This window comes from Triticum aestivum, chromosome 2D (genome assembly GCF_018294505.1).
Source record: "Triticum aestivum cultivar Chinese Spring chromosome 2D, IWGSC CS RefSeq v2.1, whole genome shotgun sequence".
NCBI classification, from domain to species: Eukaryota; Viridiplantae; Streptophyta; class Magnoliopsida; order Poales; family Poaceae; genus Triticum; species Triticum aestivum.
Window position 1 is genome coordinate 646149552 of NC_057799.1, and position 19017 is coordinate 646168568.

Genomic DNA, 19017 nt, shown 5'->3' on the forward strand with positions numbered 1-19017 from the left:
TTCTCACAGTGCAGCCTGTTCGGGCATGGACGACAGGCGGGGAGCAGATGGGTGCCAGCACGCTGTTATCCGCCATGTAAAAACTTTTGCACGGACTGCCGGATAGATAGTCTTCTGTGACCGGGCATGTAAAAACAGAAGCATACTTGCTTTTTTTTATTGTGATTTCGGGCATGCTAACATACTTGCCTCTTTTTGATTGTGATCGGGCATATAAAAGCTAAGCATATACTTGCCTCTTTTTTATTGTGATTGGACATGTGATCTGGCACTAGTGTGATCTGGCGTGCGATGTGGACCGAAGTTTCTTTAAATCTCAAATTACTGTTTACTGACGGAAATGTAGACGATAGCTTTGGATGGCCGGCTTCTGCATCACTGTCCAAGGACTGATCCCCGCTCCACAGACGGATGGGGGAGCCAATTTCCATGTCAGTGTTGGACATTGCCCTAACTCAAATTTTAGCTTAGAAGCTTTTTTGCTTCAACAAAATTAAGCGCGAACCAGACACACACGCACACACTCTTAAAGCAGGCCAGCGGCCCCATGCATGGCAAGAGCCTACTTGAGTTAAAATTCTCGATTTCTTTTCAAAGTGGGTTCTCCTCACCAATTTACTCGAGCGTATTGTTTTCTCCCAGTTAACAAGGAAAATGGTACAAGCTCTATGTAGAAAGAATAAGAAGACACACACCACCTTCGAAAATTAACATTAAGAAATTCTACTCGATGCGCTCGTCTTTTTATTGGAAACCCAAGTCACATATTTCTATCTTTGTTTCCCAAGATGCACACCACAGAGCTAAAATCGTCACATCTTGTCCTATTCATCCAAGCAAGTCGATACTAAGTCTTTCGGAGAAAAGAACGAAATGGATAGAGAAAGGTGCTTCTTTTTTGTTCCTTGAGAGTTGAGAGACATGATCACACTAGTGCAGAACCGGGCTTTAGCACCGGTTCGTAAGGCCATTTAGTGCCGGTTTTGCAACCGACACTAAAGTGTGGGAACTAAAGCCCCCTCCTCCTTAGTACCGGTTTAACACGAACCGCCACTAAAGGGCCACCACGTGGCACGAGCCGCGCCGTGGTCTGGGGGAACTTTAGTCTGGTAACACCAAACGGGACTAAAAGATTTTTTTGAATTATTTTTTGAAATAAAGCAAAAATAGCCAACCTACTGGGCCGGCACGGCCTGCATACGACTAGAAACCCAACCTCTAGTTGGGCCAGGATGCAGGCCCGTACGGCCCAGTAGGCCCCACAGGGCAGAAGACTTGCAATAGGCCCACAAAAGGCCTGCTTAGAGAGGAGCTCGACACGGTAGCCGCAGCGGGGCTTATAAACCGGTGCGAGCTCCTCTCAACACGAACCCGTACTAAAGGAGGGGTCTTTAGTACCGGTTGGAGCCACCAACCCGTACTAAAGGCCACCACCTCTTTAGTATCGGTTCGTGGCACGAACCGGTACTAAAGGTTCGCCACGAACTGGTACTAATGAGCGCCGTCCGCCTAGCCGTTGGAACTGGCACTAATGGTCACATTAGTGCCGGTTCAATTACAAACTGGGACTAATGAGCTTCACATTAGACCCTTTTTCTACTAGTGTCATTTTGTACCCTCTCCGGCCAACTTTTCCTTTTAACCAAACCATGTCCTCATTTCAAAATACAAAAAGGGATATGTGTGACACTTGAATATTACTCCCCCACTTACTACATACCTAGGGCTGATATGCTAATAGAGGGATAAAGCAGCATGGTGACTAAAACTCAAAGCAATCAGCATCCACTCCTTTCTATTTCAAGCGCTTGATTTGATCTCTCTCGCCTCTACCTCCCACCACCGCCACCGTCGAGCGGTTTCCAACCGCAAGGCAGATGACTCTTCCTCCGGTTCAGAAACTTTCTTTTCCTTCTCATTGATCTGATACAAGGTGGGTATGCTTCATCTTAATTTGTCTACTAGGAGCATGCGTAGTCATGTTCTTGGATAAAGTCATGTCGGCTAAACTCGCTAACAAATCTAGGTGTCGTATTGTGATTGCTTGTCCCCGACGAATCAACCGCGGCTCGGATTTTCGAACAACAAGTTGGTGGACACCATGATCCTTGTGAGCGAAAACAACAAACTGTTTCCGTCGTGTATCTAGCACTTGCAACACTATCACTAAACTAGTGCAACCCGTGGTTACAGAATGTCGCAGCCAGATTGATAAATTAATGGGTGCGTGCGCCTCTTTTACAGGGATACAATAATGTGTTCCTTTTCTTTATGTTCCTTGAGAGAGACATGCTCATTTTTTACCCCCTGGCCATCTTTTGCTTTTAACCAAACTTTGTCCTCATTTCAAAATACAAAGGAGATGTGAGTGACACACGAGTATTAATATATAGTTGGACAGCATAAAAATACAAAGAGATGAGTACGTAGTGGTTACTCGTTAGGCTAGACTCTACCCAGGGACTGATCGGTGACTAAATAATCGAGCAGGGTGCTGGCTGGAAAAGCCAAAGCAATCAGCATTCACTCCCTGCCATTTTAAGCGCCTGCGGCAGAGTGAGCAGAGCAGAGGAGTCAATCTACTCTTCAAGAGGCCGCCGCCGCCGCCGTCGCTCGTCGTTTCAAGAGGCCGCCTCCAACCGCAGCGCAGGTGACCCAAAAGCTTCTTTTCAATCGCGTCGATCCGATACAAGGCGGTTAGCTAGGCGCCACTGTCGATTTGCTCTGTCTTGTCCCGATTTCGCCGCCGGCGAACTCCGGTTCGATCTCTCCGTGTTCTGTGCGGCTGATCTGTTCATGTTCCTCGCGGAGACTCGATCTAGGCGTGGCTAGGAACCAAGCACCAATCGGGTCAAAAGGGGCTACTCTGCTCTGCTGCTGTGCACGGGCGTGCCCCTGAACTCTGTAGCTGGCAGTGTTTAATTCGAGCAGGGAAAGAAACTATCTACCATGAAATTTCGCCGGATGAAACCAACATGCGTGCTGTTTCATTCTGTAAGGGGACGTGTTCCTCTTCCGAGGTCTGATTCGTGGCTTCATCTTGGTAGGCAGCAGGATGAGCCAAGAGGACTCGACGAGCGCGCAGAGCCGGCCAGCCCCGAAGCTCAACGAGAGGATCCTGTCGTCGCTGTCGAGGAGGGCGGTGGCCGCGCATCCGTGGCATGATCTCGAGATTGGTGAGGAGGAGGAGCCGCCTTTTCTCCATTACTGAATGCCTTCATAAAAAAATAAGCATGCTGAATTGCTGATTGAGTGTTTGGTGCACAGGCCCTGGGGCTCCAGCGGTGTTCAATGTTGTAAGTACCATCTTTTTGCCTTGCCGGCTGAACATCTTCGTCAGTTAAGATATTTGATGTTCTTTTGTCGCGAAGTAAATTAGGAAGTTGGTTCTTGGGCAAGTGGTGGCAGGGGATTATTGGACCAGGGAGTAGGTTCTCTGCAGGATGCAGTTGATTCTGAAGCACAATTTTGATGCTTCATTGCAATCTGTACTAGGAAGTAGGCAACAGTTGGTTTTCACTTTCAGTGAGATCTCGATGAAATTCAGTGAAATATTTACCTTTCGTTAAAATATTTCAGTAATTTTAGTGATACACATGAGTTCAAATATTTTTCAAATAATTCAAGTGAATGTTACGGCCCTTTGGCGAAAATGCAAACTGAAATCACTGAAATATATTGAATTTCTGTCGTTGCTGAAATATTTCTTAAACTGAAAGTGACAACCAGAATATACCAGACAGCCTCTTTTTAGTTTATGTAAGGTTGCGCTTGGTAAAAGGTGATTTGGGCTATGTCTGAATCAAAATAACTGGATGTTCGATCAGTATTGCAATTGTAAGAGCCTGTGGTAACAATTCAATGTTTTCCTCATCCGTTTCAGTTCAGTAGTGTATAGACATGCCAGTTAAAATGTTAAAATGAAGCAATCAGTATTAAATGGCACACAAATCTACCCACCATACGAAAATAAAAATAGCATGATACATGGAATTCAGCTACCGGTTCTCACTGTTTTATACTTATACTGAATTCAATTGGCCTATCATCAATATTGAGGCTAATGATGGTAGTATGATTAGTATTGGATGTGCAGTTGTGCACTATCTGTTGATAACCTGGTATCACTGCCTTCAGCATGCCTCTACTTGATTTGTTGATTCTGTAACTATTTAAATCTCCTTTGGCTGGATTGGGTCTATGATTGTGATACAAGTAAAATTGTCACTGTGATTTTAGACCTGTAGTTACCTCTGGAATTTTGTCCCTTGATATTATTATTTTTGTGACTTACGAATTGTAGCACTAGTTTCTAGGCTTGAAATTGAAAGAGAAGCGCTTTTAATCTAACCATTTTTCCCAACGTACAATTTTTCAACAACATGTTAACTTTATTGAGCAGTTGATATATAGTTGTGCAACATTGAGATGCATTTATCATTTAATCTACTGTTTAGCAAAATTGCTTCTCAGTAACACACGTATATATTGAGTGGTCTTTGGTATTTCTGTTAACGATGCTAGACTCGTTATGTAAAGTTGGTCCTGGCAGTGCTTTCTAACTCATGAAGTTAACTGTTTACATGTATATCTTACTGCAGGTTGTTGAGATCACAAAGGGAAGCAAAGTAAAATATGAGCTTGACAAGAAAACTGGACTGATTAAGGTGTGTTCTGGTTGTATATAAGATCTATTGATCAACACTTTCTGTTGCATCACAATGAATTGCTTTAATATTTTTTACTGTACTTGTGTAAGGAATGATAAATTCAAAAGCATCCACCAGCATAATGCACCTCTGTTGCTGTGCTTGCTAAATTGATTTAGTCTTGTACTCATGAGTTAACTTATTTTGCTATTTTTCGTCAAAGCATAATGTAGTTTCGTTATTATGTTATACAACATGACAGGTTGATAGAGTTCTGTACTCATCAGTTGTATATCCTCATAACTATGGTTTCATTCCGAGGACACTTTGTGAAGACAACGATCCAATGGATGTGTTGGTCCTGATGCAGGTTAGTCTTCCGATGTTCATGCACTCCAAGCATAATATATCTCCTTTTTATTTTATAAGGCTGATCTGGTTTGTCTTAAGTTGAGCACTCATAAACTTGACAATATCATGGTCAAAATTTATGGGTTTGACTTGAGACAAATTGTGCAGACCTTATAAACTGAAACAGAGGGGGTAGTGATCACTGTGTTGCTCTTTTATCTCTCACAGGAGCCTGTTATTCCTGGTTCTTTCCTCCGAGCTAGAGCAATTGGCCTTATGCCCATGATTGATCAGGTATTCCTTGTTCATTCTCTGCACGGTAATGGGAGATGAACGAAAATAGCCTTACCTTGTTTTACTGAGGATGGCGGTTGGTTGTCATCAGGGTGAAAAGGATGACAAGATCATAGCAGTCTGCGCCGATGATCCTGAATACCGTCACTACAATGACATCAGTGAGCTGTCTCCTCACCGCCTCCAAGAGATCAAGCGCTTCTTTGAGGACTGTATCCTGCATAATCCGATTTATTTGTTTTCCTTGTTACATGCAGTAGCAGAGTATCTTATATACTACTGTATATAATTTAGAGGTACATTTTTTCGCATCCTTAGCCGTAACTTCTAGACAAGAAGAATGAGAACAAGGAGGTCGCTGTCGATGCGTTCTTACCTGCGACCACTGCCCGCGAGGCCATTCAGTATTCAATGTAAGTACAGTTTCGTGTTGATATCTGCCAAGATGTATTTTTTCCTTTAGTTTCATAAGTGATGATGGTGAATGTGTCTTTTGGTTTACGTTGACGCTTCTTTTCTTTTTTTCACCGCAGGGACCTGTATGCACAGTATATTTTGCAGAGCTTAAGGCAGTAGCATGTCGGTGGTTTTATCGTGGAAATCTTCTATTAATAATAAGTGGGGAAGAGCCGAGACTTTGTGTGTTATAAATAAATGCGCAACAATGTGTACTCGCACTATTTATGAAGATTAAGTGATGCTTTATGATTGGGAATTTTTTGTTGTGCCTGTTAGCAATTTTTTTGTTGTGCCCAATTCATATATCCATTTTAGATAGGCCTGTTTGGTTGCTGTCCTGGTCAACTCGACTGGTCCAGGCAGTAAGCCGAAATCACTAATTGAGGAGTACTCGTTGCAAAGATCACTCCAACTCCCCAGGTTGCGGCAAGTGGCGCACATGCAGCGCGCCATTTGTCGCAACCTGAAAGTTTTCTCTTTTTTCGTAGATCCGTTTATTCAAAACGTTTTATCTCTCAAACCGCTTTCACTATTTGATTCCTCGCGTTGAGATCTTCCAAACTAGATCCCATGTTGATAGGTTTTGACGAATTTTTTTTTATGAAAAAAATCGGACGAAAAAACCGAACCGGGAGCACGGGTTTTTCCCTTTCCGAAAGAGGCACGCCCGTGCCTCTCACGAAATCACAAACGTGCCGCTTCTCGCGCAAGTAAAACCGTGACCCTCGCGGAAGGAAAAAAAGAAAAGAAAACACGTTTTTTTCGTTTCCGAGGAGGCACGGCCGTGACTCTCGCGAAAGCACAACCATGCCTCTCGCGGAAGAAAAACCGTGACTCGCAAAAGAAAAAAAACAGAAAACGCGTTTTTTTTCATTTTCGAGAGGCACGGCCGTGACTCTCGGGAAAGCACAACCGTGCCTCACGCGGAAGAAAAACCGTGACTCTCGTGAAAGAAAAAAAAACAGAAATAATGTTTTTTTCGTTTTCGAGAGGCACGACCGTGACTCTCACGGAAAGAAAACCGTGACTCGTGAAACGAAAAAAAACAGAAAACACGTTTTTTTTCCGTTTCCGAGAGGCACGGCCGTGACTCTCGCGAAAGCACAACCGTGCCTCTCGCGAAAGAAAAAAAAAGAAAACACGTTTTTTTGCGCAATTTTTTTTTTCAAATTTTTTTTTGATCGAAAGCTAAGGAAGACTGATGGAAAACCAAAACGTAAAAAAAACCTGTTAAAAAAGCCGCAAACGCGTGTGGAAAAAAAAAAAAACAAAATTCGAAGGGAGCGCCCAGAGCGCGACACGTGGAGAATGGCTGAGATCGCGCCAAGTGGCGCTGATCGTTGCGAGGCTCCCAAAGGAGCGCTCGTTAATTAGTTGCTCTCTTTGATCTCGGGAGCGCCTATAGGGCGCAGCACGCGCTGCGAAGGAAGCGGGCGCGCACCCCCCGCTCCCCTTCTGGGCCGGCCCATGTGTGGCCGGGACGCCGCCTGTTTTTTTTGCGGATGTTTCCTTTTTCTATTTTTTTCCTTTTCTTTTTTTCAATAATTCAGGATCTCAAAAGGTCCTAAATTTCAGAAAAGTTGCCATTTTTTATTAAAACAATCTTGATTTAAAAAAAATTCATGATTTCCAAAAAGATGCTTGATAATTAAAAAATTGTTCATGAATTTGGCAAAAAATGTTCACAAATTTAAAAATGCTCATGATTTCAAAATAATGTTCGTGAAATTGAAAATTATTCACAAAATAAGTAAATCATGATTACAGAAAAATGCTCTCGAATTCAAAAACTGTTCACGAATTTGTAAAAAATGTTCACAAACTTAAAAAATGTTCATAATTTAAAAAATTCAAACAAAAAGTTTCGCTAATTCAAAAAATGTTCACGAATTTGGAAAAGGTGATTCAAAAAAATGTTCACGATTCAAAAAAATGTTCGCTAATTCTAAAAATGTTCACGAATTCGGAAAAAATGTTAATGATTTTGAAAAAGTAGTCTTTAATTCTAAATTGTTCATTATTTCAAAAAAAAAGTTCATGATTTGAAAAACATGTTCATGACTTAAGAGAATGTTCACAAATTTCTAAAAAAATTGTTCATGTTGAAAAAAAAATGTTTATGAGTTTTTATAAAATGTTCATGATTTAAGAGTAACGATTTAGTAAAAATAAAACCACGATTTTGGCAAAAATGTTCATCATTCAAAAAAAATACGATTTTAGAAACAAATCACGAATTAATAGATTTTCGGAAATTGAAAAAGAAGAATAAAAATGAAAACGTAAAAGTAAAAAAAATGAAAAGAAAACAGAAAAAGGAAAAGAAAAAACGAAAAAAGAAAAATAAAAACCGAAAGAAAAATATAAAAACCCGGTTCCGGGAAGGTTCTAGAACCTTCCCAAAACCGGTTGGGGTTAAACTCCGAAATGGGCCGGCCCATAGAAACAATGGCGGGCGAGGCGGGGTATGCGCCACGGCGCTCGCGGGTGCGGTACGCGCCGTATAGGATCCCCGTTTAATCTCCTCGTAGCGGAGTCGTACGTAGTCTGCGTCTCAGCTGTCCCTCGGGATGTAGGACTTTTCGAGAGAATAGAGAAGATTCGTTGTCTGCGATCGATCCACCAATGTCATCATCACGGGCCAACCGCGATGGCGCATCAGCCATCGCTGATGCCGCCGCCAGCTCCCAAGACGACATCTCTCCATCATGCATGGTCGTCTCTGCATGCAGATTTGGTTCGTCTACTCGGCTGGCAGGTGCTGGCCGGAGATATACTAGACTATGTCCGATTTCGTGTCGTGTGCGCCCACTCGCGGTCCAGCACCATCGCCCCGCGGAGCCATGGCATCGTCGACCCACGCTTCCACCCCAAGAGGTGGTTCCTGCTGCCCGAGGGTCACGGCCTTCAGCCTGCTGACGTCAAGAAACGTTTCTTCAATCTCTGCACAGGAGTTTTCGTCCGTGCCTGGCTTCCCTTCTTAAGCGATAGCTATGTCCTTGACTCGGCCAATGGCCTCCTCCTCTTGCAACGGAAAAGCCAAGACACCTCCGCGATCCGGGTCCTTCACCCTTTCACTGGCGACTTTGTGGAGCTACCACCGCTCATGTCCCTTGTAAGAGCCAACTTGGATATGTCCGATGGCACAGGACGGGTTGATTTCCGTAGTGTCACATCCATTAGCGTAACTGTTGATGGATTCGTCGCAGTCATGATCAAGCTTTACAATATATCACGTGTATTCTTTGCTACTACTAAGGACCAGCACTGGAGTGTCTCGACTTGGAATATCGGATGGTACTCCGAGACAATATCATCCCAAGGGAAATTGTTTGTGTTGGATTCTCCCACCACACATCACCGTGAACAACATATTCTCCAGATCGATCCACCCCGCCTTGATCATCACGCCATGTCATCTTATTTGTTGCCACCAAGGTTGATTGCCACGTGTCCCACTAACAAAATTTCTGCCATGTTCTACATGGAAGAATGTGTCTCGGAGATCCTAGTGATTGGTCACGACGCTAACCCACTTTTCAAGGGCCGCATGCTCGTCTACAAAGTAGCCGATCTTATCATGGGCAAGGTTGTCCCGGTAACAAGCACTAGTAGAAAACAGGGCTTTGGTCACAGCTCAATATACACATTAGTCCCGGCTGCATTACGAACCGGGACTAATGTGTGCATTAGTCCCGGTTGGAGCGGCTAAAGGCATTAGTCCCGGTTCAAATGAGACCTTTAGTCCCGGTTTGAGACACGAACCGGGACTAAAGGGCATCACACCCTTTGGTCCCGGTTCGTGTCTCAAACCGGGACTAAAGGCTAATCTTTAGTCCCGGTTTGAGATACGAGCCGGAACCAAAGGGTGCGATGCCCTTTAGTCCGGGTTTTTGTCTCAAACCGGGACTAAAGGGGTTCGTGTCTCAAACTCTACCCCCCCTATATCGCCATTTCAGTTTTGAAAAAACAAAAAAAAATGATAAAAACTTCAAAAAAATAAAATCCTTCGAGATGTAGTTATATTACTACATCTACTTGTTAGGAAAATTAAAAAACATAAATTTGGACATGTTTTGCAAAAAAGTGTTATGAAAAAGTAAAACGGCTATAACTTTTGCATACGATGTCGGGAATAAACGTATAATATATCAAAATGCCGTAGGCCTGTTTGCAAATTTTTATAATCCTCAAATTCTAAAAGTAAAAAAAAGATATGCTCAAATTTATGTTTTTTTTGAATTTTGGTTAAATCTGGTCAAACTAATTATTCAAGAAATATTAGTGTTACTAAATAATTATTAAAGAATATTAGTGTTACTAAATAATTATTTCAGTTTTTTGAATTTTGGTCAAATCTGGTCAAACTATGGTCAAACTACTTATTCAAGAAATATTAGTGTTACTAAATAATCATTGGTTTTAAGAATAATAGTTTGAATCTCGAATGGTGTAACGTGTGACTTCATGCTCAACTTCAACTCCTAAGGGTTAATAGCATTGACATCTTATTATTGTCGGGAAAACAACAAGTGCAGACTTGGAAACAAGGGGGAATATAACTCGAAAGTTAAGCGTGCTCAGGCTGGAGTAGTGAGAGGATGGGTGACCGGCCGGGAAGTTAGACGTTTTGTAATTATGAGGGGTGATTAGAGATTAGAGATTAAATTGAGGAGTGATGAGGGGTGATTAGAGATTAAATGCAAATAATTTAGAAATTTGAAAATTTCAAATTTTTTTAAAAAAAATTCAATTTTTTTTCAAAAAAATTCCTTTAGAGGTCCAGACAACGGCCACATGGAGGTAGTCCCAGTTCGTAACACAACCGGGACTAGGGGGGGAGGGGGGGGGGGGGGGGAGGCTTTAGTACCGACCCTTTAGTCCCGGTTCCAGAACCGGGACTAAAGGCCCTCTGAAACGGGACAAATGGACCTTTTTCTACTAGTGAAGCATCGAAGGTAATACTCTCTTCACTACTATTGACCATGGAATTAGCATCGACGACGATGATATCTCTGTTTATGTGAGGGAGACTATTGCTGTGAGTTACAAGGTCATACCTACTGCTGTGGGCGACACCATTGTACGTCGTCGGCATCTCAAGGATAATTCTCCTTTGTACTACGACCTCTCTAGCGGCGAATGGTCCCAAGGACCGGCCATGGGGGTGTGTTGATGGTTACCATGATTGCACCTGTGGCCTTGTTTATCATATCTACGATTGTTGTCATTGTGGCGACTTCCGTGCGAGCAAGTTGGTACACCTAAGTTTCTAGAGCAGACTCATCCTAGAAAGATGGAATGTGTAAAACAGAGATTGCTGTTAATGAGATTACTTGGGTATTTTGTATATACCTCCTTCGGTTTGTCCTGCAGTTTCGACACATGATGTCTTTTGACACCGCGTAGAAGCATATGATTCCTAATGTTTGACCGGTTATGCATGTCTTTGTGTGTGTTCCCGTTGTTTTCTTTCTAGCCATCATCGATAAATTCCTTTCTTTCCTCTGTAATTTTGTGTGTGGGGCCAGAACGTGATGCTTTTCAATGCCGAGTACTTTTCTTAACAGTGTATAGTAAAACCAAAATAGATCCAGATGTATGACCTTAATGACTAAGGCACAGTACACTAGTAGAAAACAGGGTTTCGGCACAGCGCAATATACACATTAGTCCCGGTTATATAGTCCCGGTTCGAGCGGCTAAAGGCATTAGTCCCGGTTCAAATGGGCCCTTTAGTCCCGGTTTGAGACACGAACCGGGACAAAAGGGCATCGCACCCTTTAGTCGCGGTTCGTGTTTCAAACCGGGACTAAAGGGCGCACCCTTTAGTCCCGGTTCGTATCTCAAACAGGGACTAAAGGGCCCATTTCTCAAACTCTACCCCCCTTATCACCATTTCAGTTTTGAAAAAACAAAAGAAAATGAGAAAAACTTCAAAAAATAAAATCGTTCGAGATGTAGTTATATTACTACATCTACTAGTTAGGAAAATAAAAAAACTTAAATTTGGACATGTTTTGCAAAAAAGTGTCATGAAAAAGTAAAACGGCTATAACTTTTCCATACGATGTCAGAAAAAAATAACAATATATCAAAATGTTCAGCATGAAAATCCGCATCCGATTTTGACCGCCTACGGCTTGTTTGCAAACTTTTAGAATCCTCAAATTCTAAAAGAAAAAAAAGATATGCTCAAATTTCAGTTTTTTTTGAATTTTGGTTAAATCTGGTCAAACTACTTATTCAAGAAGTATTAGTGTTACTACATAATTATTCAAAAATATTAGTGTTACTAAATAATTATTTCAATTTTTTTGAATTTTGGTCAAATCTGGTCAAACTATGGTCAAACTACTTACTCAAGAAATATTAGTGTTACTAAATAATTATTGTTTTTTAGAACAATAGTTTCAAAGTCAAACCGTGAAACTTGTGACTTCATGCTCAAGCTAAACTCCTGAGGGTTAATAGGATAGACATCTTACTATTGTCAGAAAAACAACAAGTGCAGACTTGGAAACGAATGGGAATAGAACCTAGAAGTTAAGCGTGCTCAGGTTGGAGTAGTGAGAGGATGGGTGACCGGCCGGGAAGTTAGATGATTTGGAATGATGATGGGTGATTAGAGATTAAATTGTAAAATAATTCAGAAATTTGAAAATCGAAAAAAAATAAAAAAAATTCGTAAAATTTCCTTTAGACTAAAGGCCCTCTAGAACCGGGACAAATGACCCCTTTTCTGCTAGTGGTACTTCTTGATGACCTGGACATAGAGATGTAGCTGATTTTTGTTGACATCTCTTCAGGATTCAGGAGTGTAGTGGTCATGCGCATTCAGAAATATAGCAAACTACTGCAAGGGCCAGTTCTTGGTCAGGTCCAATACTTACTGTAAAAAGAGCAGTTGTTACTGAATGCATTCAGAAATTTGTATACAAGCACTAGCAGTTTGATTGTTGTTTGATTTGGTCCTGCTAGCCGTTTTGCAAGTTGGCAGTAAGAATACCTTTGCTAAAAATGAAAGAGAATATGAATGAAGTTGTCCAAGTTGCTGCTACTATAAACACAACGTAAATTACAAAATATAGGTCATACATGTACAGTTTAGGGGTACTTTTCATCACAGAACATAGCAAATAAGCACAGACAAAAGATGGCTTATTCTCATGGACTTATTTCCAGAACAGCTTATATGAGGCTTATTTCCATAGCAGCTTATGCAAAAGCCACTGTCCGAAAGAACTGGCCCCAAGCATCCATAAGAATCATCCCCAGTAGCTAGAGGCCGATAAAAAGAAAAGCAAGTGTCGGATAGGTAAACAACGCTGCTGCCATAGAATTTCATTTTGAGAAGGCTTTCAAAGAGAAGTCATCACTACTATTAAGAGTATTAAGAGTAGTGACGACCACTTCTTCACTTTCAATCCAGGTTGAGCCTCCTCTCTTGCTACAGCTGCTTCGATCCTTTGGTCATACTACCCCTGACAGTCCTGAGTACATGCATAAACCGAAAAACAAGTTAGCACATCCAAATCAGAAAATAATTGTACATGTTTAGTAGTATCAATTCACATCCAGAGCTCACCAGCCGGCATGGGCGCGCAGTGTACAACCACAACAGTCATATATATGGCAAATGAGGCCACAATGGCTCATGGGGTGTGTTGTTGGCGACCAAGTGCCGCTATCAAGGTGGTACTGCCAAGGGTGACATCTCTCGTGATGCCGCCGAAGCACAATGGTGTCGCTCGTGATCGTAGGAATCACCCCATTATTTGCAGTTTGCATACTTGTTTCGGTATCAAAGAAGACAGATTTGCCTCCGATGTTTGTCACCGGGATAACCTTGCCGACGATAAGATCAGTTACTCTATAAACCACCATATGCGTGTGTGTAGAATCTTTGTAGGCTATGACCAAAATCTCTGAGTCACATTCTGCTAAGCCAATACCGTCGGAGATTTTCATCGTTGGACATGTGGCAATCAACTGTGATGGCGGTAAGAAAGGAGAACCTAACCCCGAGGTTGTCCCATGCTCATGCATGGGCGGGCCCATCTGGAGAACCTGATGTGCATGGCTAGGTTGGTCATAAGATAAGATGTATAATTTTCCTTGAAATGATACAGGCCTCCTGGTCCAAAAGAACCTCTGGGTCGACTGGCTCCATTGCTTGTCCTTGGTGGTAGCAAAGATGACGCGTGATAATTCTACAAGCCAGATCATCACTGCAGCGGCTCCATCCGAGCTCACCGTCAAGGAGGTGACCACGCCGCCAGGTACCACATGAGTAGATATCTCATGGGAACTCAAGTGGAGTTTCGAATCTGACACGACGGACCCGAGCGGCGGGAGCTCCACAATGTCGCTGGTAAAGGGGTTGAAAAGACGGATGCTACCTTGATCGTGTTGTCGCTGCCGCCGCTGCAGTAGGAGGATCCCGTCGACCGAATCAAGGATGCGATAGTCGTTTGGAAGTCGAGGGCAAACGGAAACTCCGGTGGAGAGGCTGAATAAGCGTCTCTTGCCCTTGTCGTCAGAGTCTAATCCATGTCCCTCGGGCAGCACCGTCCATCGGCCTGGGTGAAAACGCGGATCCACAATGCCACGGCCACGGGGACAGACGGTGCTGAACCGCCAGTGCGTGCAGACTGCGCGGAAGCGGACGTAGTCGAGCAGATCTCCGGCAAGCACTCGCCAGCCGACCAGGCGAACCAGATCCGCGGGGAGGGACGTCCATGGAGACGCCTCGTCAGGGCCGGTGGCGGAGCCAGCCGGTACAGGCGGAGGGCGCAACTGATTCGCCGACGAGGACGTCGACATCGAGCGATCTGTTTTTTCTTTTTTTAGAAAAAAAGAGCGATCTGTTTTCAATTGCGACAGGAATATGCGAGTTGAGGAGAGTCGGAGCCCAGCCCGGCCGTATATGCTAGAGTTGGCCTCCGTTAGCCACTCCTAGATCGCAACTATCTGTGCAAACAATTGGTTTCTCGTCATGTAAACATAATGGCGAGGCACACGCACTTGGCAAAGCTAGTTCTTCCCTTTCTCTTGGGCGCCATGTGTGGCTGTTATCCTTGCCCGATGTAATCTGTACCACCATGAACATTGATCATTAATAAAGGGTGCAGTTTCCTCAAATTTTTTTTTTTGGTTTCTCGTGATGTAAAAAAAAAAAGGTTTCTCGGTTCTAAAAAGAAGGTTTCTCAAAAAAATAAATGTCTGTAAACAATTTGCCTCAACCCCCTCAAAAAAATTGCTTCAAAGAAAATCTTTGCACATAATTTATTCTCATAGTTCTGAAGAATAAATCATTATCAAAAAAATAATAGTAGTAGTATAATTTATTCTCACAAGTAAAACGGTGCATATAAAACTACTCTGTTTTTTCATAACTTGCGTACGTGTAATGTAGGCCAAGGCTCCCCAATCCACCCGTGTTGTTTGTGAAAACATGGATGTGCTAATTATGCACGATTTTCTTTTTGCGGGTAATCTACGATTTTATCTGATACAGTGCGGTGAAGGTTGATCTTATTGAGATGATTGAAAGGAGGAGATCGGCGAAAAACACATTTTGTTCGACAAAAGATGTTTTTATTCACTCATAACGGAGCATCAAGGGATATAACTATGCGAATCAACCTATGGTTGGATGGTTAGGAGAATGATGATATATCTTCAGCCCACCAGAATTCAAGTCCTAGACTTGGCATTGGTGCTCGCATTATTCCTGTATTTATTTCAGGCTTACGGCGATGTTCATTCAATGGGAGGAGACGTTCCCCTCGACTGTGAGGTGTCTGTGATGACTTCGTAAAATCTTAAGATACTCCCTCCGTTTCTTTTTAATCTGCATATAAGATTTGGTCACAGTCAAACTTTGTTAACTTTGACTAAGTTTATAGAAAAAAATATCGAGATTCACAATATGAAATCAATATTGTTAGATGCATCATGAAATTAATTTTCATACCATATAGCTTTAGTGTTTTAGATGTTGATATTTTTTTCTACAAAGTTGGTCAAACTTTACAAAGTTTGACTTTGACCAAATCTTATATGCAGAGTAACAAGAAATGGAGGGAGTACTATGCTGGTTCAGTCTCTTCTAGGTGCACATAGAAGTATGGTGTGCGTGTGTGCATTCATAGTTTTTTTTTGAAGAGAGGCAAAAGATTTGCCTCATTCATTTAATAAGAGGAATAGAGTATGGTTGTGTTACTACATAGACAGCGCTGCAACAACACAAATGAAGGTGACCAACTACTCTCGCGTCATCAAGTATCCCAACTTTCTAGCACCTGCAGTTACCCAAAGCATTCATAGTGGTGAATGTATGTTCATGTATATGAGAGACTTCGATTGTACTATGTTAAAAGAAGGGATATAACCATGATGAGCATACACCCGGCCTCTGCATAACTCGGACGCACATAGCCAATACAAACACACACACACATGCAAAGTACGCCGGCAAAAAGTAAAGTCATACAAGCCTGGAGCTATGCCTAAACGAAGAGAAAGAAAAAAGCTGAAATGAATGCCACTCGCTTTGAAGGCAAAGGGCATCCAGAGGATCAAAAGGCACGGCGGCGACACAAACCCTAAATTCTCCATTCCCTACTGTTCTTCCAATTCATGTAACCGGGCTTCACTAATGCAGAACCGGGCTTTAGCACTGGTTCGTAAGGCCCTTTAGTGCCGGTTCTATAACCGGCAAACCGGCACTAAAGTGTGGGGACTAAAGGCCCCCCCCCTTTAGTACCGGTTCAACACGAACCGCCACTAAAGGGCCACCACGTGACACGAGGCGCGCCCTGATCTGGGGGACCTTTAGTCCCGGTTTGTAACACCAACCGGGACTAAAGGATTTTTTTTTGATTTTTTTAAATAAAGCAAAAACAGCCCACCTACTGGGCTGGCACGGGCTGCATACAACTAGAAACCCAATCTCTAGTTGGGCCAGGATGCAGGCCCGTACGGCCCAGTAGGCCCCATAGGGCACAAGACTTGCAATAGGCCCACAAAAGCCTGCTTAGAGAGGAGCTCGACACGGTAGCCGCGGCGGGGCTTATAAACCGGTGTGAGCTCCTCTCAACTAGCGAGGTGGGACTAAACATTGTGCACTGCGGGTGGCAGCGCACCCTTTAGTATCGGTTGGCGCACGAACCCGTACTAAGGGGGGGGGGGGTCTTTAGTACCGGTTGGAGCCACCAACCCGTACTAAAGGCCATCACCTCTTTAGTACCGATTCGTGGCACGAACTGGTACTAAAGGTTCGCCACAAACCGGTACTAATGAGCGCCGCCCGCCTAGCCGTTGGAACCGGCACTAATGGTCACATTAGTACCGGTTCAATTACAAACCGGGACTAATGAGCTTCACATTAGGCCCTTTTTCTACTAGTGCTTGTAATCGAGACTAGGTGATCGAGACGTGAGACAATAGATCGATCCCCACTCCATCCCTAACAAGTACATGTCTTGAGATCCCTAACAGGCAAGTTACATATACCGAAACTAGGAGCTTGGGGCATCCGCGGGAGAATAAATGATCCTCGACTTAATCGCTCAAGGCTCACCATGATTTCCTGTTGCCTACATTCAAATAAATTTTGCTTTCTTCTGTAGTTAGCCATTATTTTGACTGATTTTTTCATTTCCCTATTTTACTTTTTTTATAGGGATAATGCAAAAATAATAATAAATATCTTATTAGAAGAAAATTACTTTCTATTATAGAGAATTTCAAGTAAAGATACTAGTGTTTACAGTTGGCCAGTGCTAACCGGCGCCAGATCCAGAACGGTTCCCCAATCGTGGCGCAGGGCCTACAGCTATGTGGCACGCGTGCGAGCGACCGGCGCTGCGCTCGGCCGGTCGGTCGATTGGAATCATTTACCTTTACAGTTTCAATGCCGACTCCCCAATCCACCAGTGCTGTTTATGAAAACATGGATGTACTCCATGCTCATTTTGTCCGATTTTATCAGATACGGTGCCGTGATGGTTGATCTTATTAAGATTATTAAAAATGAAAAACACACATACACGTGCACATGCCAGCATATGTTTTCAGTAGCAATTCAAATCCTGGTGCTCGCATTATTCCTGGATTTATTTCAGGATTTCCGGCGATGCGCTTTCAGTGGAAGGAGACGTTCCCGTCGACGACGAGGCGCCTATGGTGGCTTCGTAAATCTCAAGATGATATGCCGGCTCAGTCTCTCGGAGGTGCTCATAGGGGTAGGGTGTACGTGTGTGCGTTCATAGGGGTGAGTGTATGCGCGTATATATGAGCGCTTGTGTCTGTACTGATGCTCAAAAAAAATGTAATGTAGCTAGTCAGCCGTAGTAAACACGTGCTGAATTCAAACGAGATCAAGAGAACCATACATAGTACTAGACGACGCAACCGCCCCCACGTCGTCCGGACGGACGGCACGGGCGGCTCCCGATCCAGTTTCTTCGGGACCTCCCCACCTCTCTCGCTTCCCTCGCTGCCGCCGGACGACGCTGCCGGGCGAACCCTGTGTGGCTGACGGCGGCGGCGGGGCTCCGGGCGATGGCTTCTACGCAAGGAGCTGAACGACGCGCGAGGTGAACAACAACTCAGCAGCGATCTTCATGCAACGTCCGAAGGCTAGAGCGATCTGCGCATGGACATGCAGCGGCAGGCGATCTGTGCACAGGGACATGCATAGGTCAATGGCTAGAGCGATCTGGGATTCTGAACTGGGCAGCATGGTGATGCCTTGGCAATGGCCTGGGTGGAGATGACCATCCATTCTCCTCCAGCAGCCTGCGGTCAAGATCATGCAGGTTTGGACCGAAGCTTCCTCCGGCTGTCCAGTACGTTGAGCATGGCAGCGTTGGTGATAAGGGTCATCTTCCCAAGCGACCCAAGACGCTCGCCGCTGTTGCCGCCGGCAGATCACAAGGCCGAAGGAGGTTGGTGGTGGCGCCTTGGGACTTACATCGGTTGACCGATGCTTGTCACTTGGCCGCAGGTGGTTCGTCCGATCGATGCGAGGGGGCAATTTTCGTCCTGACCATGGCGGCGCCGTCCGGCCACTCGAGCCGCAGATTGCAGTGGCCATTCAAGGGTCTTCATGAGAGGTTTTTCTTAAGATCCACTGGTTGTTGCCAGCAGCTCGCACTGGCGAGGTTGTGTGATGTAACCGGAAGGCTCCATTGGGAGTTTCGGTGGCTCTCAATCCGGCCAGCTTGCATTCAGCGGTGAGATAAATTCTATGGAC

General features: G+C 43.8%; 2 protein-coding genes across 3 annotated transcripts; one reads left to right on the forward strand and one right to left on the reverse strand.

Moving 5' to 3' along the window:
- The first annotated feature begins 2431 nt into the window (after nt 1–2431).
- LOC123055336 (soluble inorganic pyrophosphatase) lies at nt 2432–6009 on the forward strand. 2 transcript variants are annotated; one of them, XM_044479333.1, is made up of 9 exons: nt 2432–2650; nt 3048–3176; nt 3268–3296; nt 4602–4667; nt 4912–5019; nt 5229–5294; nt 5386–5506; nt 5626–5707; nt 5828–6009. In XM_044479333.1, the coding sequence occupies exons 2-9, from the start codon at nt 3056–3058 to the stop codon at nt 5868–5870; spliced, it is 636 nt and encodes a 211-aa protein (XP_044335268.1). In that variant the 5' UTR covers nt 2432–2650; nt 3048–3055; the 3' UTR covers nt 5871–6009. The 2 variants fall into 2 exon arrangements, with proteins under 2 accessions (XP_044335268.1, XP_044335269.1); XM_044479334.1 differs by having other exon boundaries at nt 2521–2650; nt 3052–3176.
- Nucleotides 6010–12692: 6683 nt separating this feature from the next.
- Nucleotides 12693–14743, reverse strand: LOC123050763 (uncharacterized). Its single transcript, XM_044473500.1, has 2 exons — nt 13342–14743; nt 12693–13246 (listed from the first exon to the last, which is right to left on the reverse strand). The coding sequence occupies exons 1-2, from the start codon at nt 14577–14579 to the stop codon at nt 13204–13206; spliced, it is 1281 nt and encodes a 426-aa protein (XP_044329435.1). The 5' UTR covers nt 14580–14743; the 3' UTR covers nt 12693–13203.
- Nucleotides 14744–19017: the final 4274 nt, after the last annotated feature.

Excerpts from the sequence above, each read along its gene's own strand:
- LOC123055336 (XM_044479333.1), top strand. The coding sequence starts at position 3,056 with ATGAGCCAAGAGGACTCGACGAGCGCGCAGAGCCGGCCAGCCCCGAAG. Across the intron at positions 4,668-4,911 it reads AGAAAACTGGACTGATTAAG|GTTGATAGAGTTCTGTACTC; the intron begins GTGTGTTCTGGT and ends ACAACATGACAG. Across the intron at positions 5,708-5,827 it reads GAGGCCATTCAGTATTCAAT|GGACCTGTATGCACAGTATA; the intron begins GTAAGTACAGTT and ends TTTTCACCGCAG.
- LOC123050763 (XM_044473500.1), bottom strand. The coding sequence starts at position 14,579 with ATGTCGACGTCCTCGTCGGCGAATCAGTTGCGCCCTCCGCCTGTACCG. Across the intron at positions 13,247-13,341 it reads CTGCGCGCCCATGCCGGCTG|GACTGTCAGGGGTAGTATGA; the intron begins GTGAGCTCTGGA and ends GCATGTACTCAG.